At 37.1% G+C, this 4,192-nt stretch overlaps 1 protein-coding gene across 1 annotated transcript in view; it reads right to left on the bottom strand.

The window, feature by feature from the left end:
- Positions 1-516: 516 nt before the first annotated feature.
- LOC107721208 (transmembrane protein 117-like) overlaps positions 517-4,192 on the bottom strand; it is a gene marked incomplete at both ends in the record, with an annotated part of 24,633 nt that continues 20,957 nt past the window's right edge. The window contains 3 exons of the mRNA XM_016529103.1: positions 517-531; positions 654-739; positions 3,613-3,745. Of these exons, the coding sequence (XP_016384589.1) occupies positions 517-531; positions 654-739; positions 3,613-3,745 (234 nt within the window). The remainder of the gene's footprint in view (positions 532-653; positions 740-3,612; positions 3,746-4,192) is intronic.

Genomic DNA, 4,192 nt, shown 5'->3' with positions numbered 1-4,192 from the left:
GTGTGTGCGTATGTATGTGTGTGTGTGTGTGTGTGTGTATGTGTGTATGTGTGTGTGCGTGTGTGTGTATGTGTGTGTGTCACAGAGAATAAAAGAATATAAATGAGAAAGATGAGAGGGAACAGATGCTGTGAGAGATTTCCTTTGTTTATGCATATATATATATAAAAACCCAAAAATATGTATAAATATGTAAATAAAATTGTATGCATATATATCTTTTGCATATATATAAACAAAAAAAGTGCATAAATAATATGTAAACTTACATACACTCCCACACACACTATATATGTACTGTATGTGTGCGTGTGTGCATTTCTATATAAGCATAAGATATCGATACATAAATTAATAATACATAATAAAAAGGAATTTGTTTAATCAGTATTGACAAAAACAGTAAAATATATGTACAATGTATGTCATATTTCACCCTTAATAAAAGAGAAAATATATTACATTTAGCACAAGGATAATCAAGCATATTTCAGGACCTGTACGACTCCGTCTCACCTCCAAATCTCATCACTATAATGTGAAAACGAACATTATAACATTATAACACGAAAAACATGTGGGAGCAACAGACAAACTGCTCGTGTGTCAAACAACAGATGAGAATTTACCATGTTAGTATTAGTAACAGTTACCATGGTCATCCACTGAAGAACAGATGCTGTCCATAAACGTCTCGAGACACGACAGATCTGTTTCTAGTGTTAATCTGATGTGTATTCTGAGAGAGTGACAGTGAGGACATAATGACACGAGCATCAACTCTAACAGTGCTGTGTGCGGCTCTGAATGAGAAACTCTAACAGTGCTGTGTGCGGCTCTGAATGAGAGGGTTTCTCTCACAGCTGCAAACAATCCTTTCTCATGACAGAGACATGAGCTCAAGTGCTGTACAACAGCGCCACCTGTCCACAATGTCATTAACTCTACAAACACGCATTTCTAAGGCTCCAAATGATCAGAACTTTGCTGTCACTCGATCTCCTCATGACTTCTGTGTCTGATTGATAGTTTAGAGTGTTTTATCCAGTAAAAGCTCTCTTAGTGTAATTGCTTCAGCTGGAGCTTCTCGTGTCAAATCTTGACTGGTTTTTATCAAGTAAGCATCAGAATAACTGCAGTAATATCTCCAGATGAACACTTACTGGACTGAAGCAGCTCAGCTTTACTTGATTCTCCATCAATCATGTTTTAGAGTCTCAAATCTGATCCTCAGGATCTTTTGAGGAGCGTTTGTTTCCAGAAGCTTTACTTTCACTGTTCCTCAGCGGAGGAATGATCTTCACAAGCCTCCAGAACATCTCACATCTTCTGAGGAGCCTTTATTTCTTCAGCTCTCAATCACTGCATTATATGTTTGGAGCATTTCAATCTCATCTTACTGAGACAGATTACTGGAGATATAGAGCCACGACTGATGTTAAAACAAATATATACATAATAAATATACATAGATACACACATAGAGATACAAACAATATATACACGTATTGTAAATGAATTGTGAGTTGAGTTTGAGCAGCACTTGTATGACGCACAAATGTTCCAAATCAGTAACTTATGAAGTTCTGTTCTAGTTATGATGCTGCCTTAGAAGACAGCTGCTTATGTAGGTAGTAGACAGCAAGGCAGCTCACTAGGTTTTGGAACAGAGAGCATCTGTTTAGTCATTTTGTGTCAGTTCTGTGAAGGCTGACAGATTTAGCATTCTGCTCATGGAAACCCAGACTATGCAGCTTTGGAGGAAAATCTTTTATGATCTGGTTAGAAGATATTCCTAAAAGTTGCTCTGAGACTTTTCAAGTCACTTCAACCTCAGTCATTATTACAGCAGCGATGGAGAGGTCTGAGCATAATGCCCATCTGCGCTCTTCATTTCTTTGTTCATCAAAGTGTTTGATGATTTAATAAAACAACAAAGGTTTCTGGCACTTACAAATGTATCAATCTAGTCTTTGATCAGTCCAACCTGCGCTCACAAACATTCATTCTGATGGTGCTGTTATGGCCAGGAACAATCGGCAGGATTGCCATGCTCACCGCGTTTAACCTTGAGACGATGTGTGGCGACATGATCGCCCAGCATTCAATCTCACTGAAAAATGGTGCAGCCGTTCTCCAAACAGTGGCCTGTAATGTGAAAGCATCGGCTGAGTGCAGAGCTCAACATTAGATGGCGAATCGAACCGTAAGTGAGGCATCCATCTTATCGCGTCAAATTGAAGCGGCACCGCGTTCTCAAACGGCTCACGGTTGACTGTACGCACATGTGCTGATCTGAGATCATACGTCCTCATTCTGTTCCAGATGATAATGTAAAGCAGACTGAAGATGCTGCTTCTCGGCTCAGTGCTTAAACGCACTTAAAGCTTATAGGATTCATGCACGGCTGGTCAAATCAATCCCTCAGGAGAGAAGCCATTCTTGTGCAGAATTGCAGTGCAATGACATTTTTTAGTAAAATCGTACAAAAAGAATACATAAATGTCTTTCTGTTGCATTTCTGCACGCAACAACGAACATACAGAACAATCAGTGTAGTCTGATTCAGTAATCATTCTTTAAACGGGTTCTTTTTAATGAATCTTTTTTAAAAGTCTTGAACTTTACGGATAACATGGAGTCTGATTTATGAAAAACTGAATTGCTCACAAAGAATCATGAATCAGATTCAAACACATTCAAAGATTTGAATCCATCAGTTATTGGATTGAATCAATCCGTGGGTTCTGGACTCATTTACTATCATCTAATAGATTCTATCAACTAAATGATTCAGTAATGATCCGTTTAGCTGGTTCTTTTTGATTCATCTTTTAAAAGTCTTGAACTCTATGGTTAATATATGTAGTCTGATTTATGAACAAATACATCTCATGAGCTGGGTTGTTTAACTGAATCGCTCAGAAAGATTCGTGAATCAAATTCAAACACACAAAGATTTGAATCTCTCACTTATCTTGCTGAATCATTCAGCGGTTCTGGACTCATTTACTTAATTAACTATCATCTAATAGTTACAAACAACTATTGGGCACTTCCTAAAATGAATAAAATAATAATTAATGGAATTAAAGAGACAGAAATCGTTAAAATCCTTACAACTGCTATCCCTAATAAGAAAACCTGGGAAAGAGGGAATGAATGAACAACTCTTAAAAGTCTCATTTAAACTTCTAATTTAAGAAGTTTTTCTGTTGCATTTCTGCACGCAACAACAAACATACAGAAAGGTCAGTGTAGTCTGATTCAGTAATGATTCTTTTAGCTGGTTCTTTTTGATGAATCACTCAACATTACTCACAAATCAGTTGGTTGCTATGTGAGATGATTTAGGAACAAATACAGCTCATGAGTTGGTTCATTCAACTGAATCGCTCAAAAATAATCATGACTCAGCTCCAAACACACTCAAAGATTTGAATCCCTGAGTCATCCGTTCGAATCAATCAGCGGTTCTGGACTCATTTACTATCATCTAATAGTCACGGCCAATTACTGGGACTTTCTAAAAAGAATTAAAGAATCACTGCCATCCCGGCTGAGAAAAGCTGTGAAGAGGGAATGAAGGTACAACTTGTTGTTGTGTCTTACCGCATCCGTCCACTCACGAGCAGAATGAGGTTATAGATGTGAGAGAAGATGAAGAGTGAGAGAATCGTGCTGAAAAACATAGTCATCCAAGAGCCGTGGTCCTCACGAAACATCTTCAGACGCAGGACACGACCTGAGACACAAAAGCCAAACGATATTTAACATTTAAACAAACGTGAGCGGTGCATGTGTTGCCATGCTCGACACATAACCAGATCATACACTTATATATTATTATATTTGTTATTAATATTTTTAATTAGTTTTTATTTGTATAACTTGTTATATTTTTAGAAATTTTTATGCATTTTTATTAGTTTTTGTTCAGTTTTTATTTTTTAAGTTAGTCATTTTAGTGCTTCAATCACGGCAAAATTTTTTTTTTAAAGGGGTGGTTGACTGTTTTTTTTTCTAGGCTTCATTGTGTTTATGGGGTGCAGTCTAACATGTGTTAATGCTTTGTTTGTTAAAAAACGCATTATTTTTCACATAATTTACCTTTATTCCACACCTGTCTGTCCCTTCTCCTCTGAACGCGCTGATCATTTCCTGCTTTTATGAAGCCCCTCCCTCAGAAATA

The sequence above is a fragment of the Sinocyclocheilus rhinocerous genome, unplaced genomic scaffold (genome assembly GCF_001515625.1).
Source record: "Sinocyclocheilus rhinocerous isolate Xijiao unplaced genomic scaffold, SAMN03320098_v1.1 scaffold4410, whole genome shotgun sequence".
Lineage (NCBI taxonomy): Eukaryota > Metazoa > Chordata > Actinopteri > Cypriniformes > Cyprinidae > Sinocyclocheilus > Sinocyclocheilus rhinocerous.
Note: the sequence above shows the minus strand (reverse complement) of the source record. Positions and strands in the feature narration are given on the sequence as shown.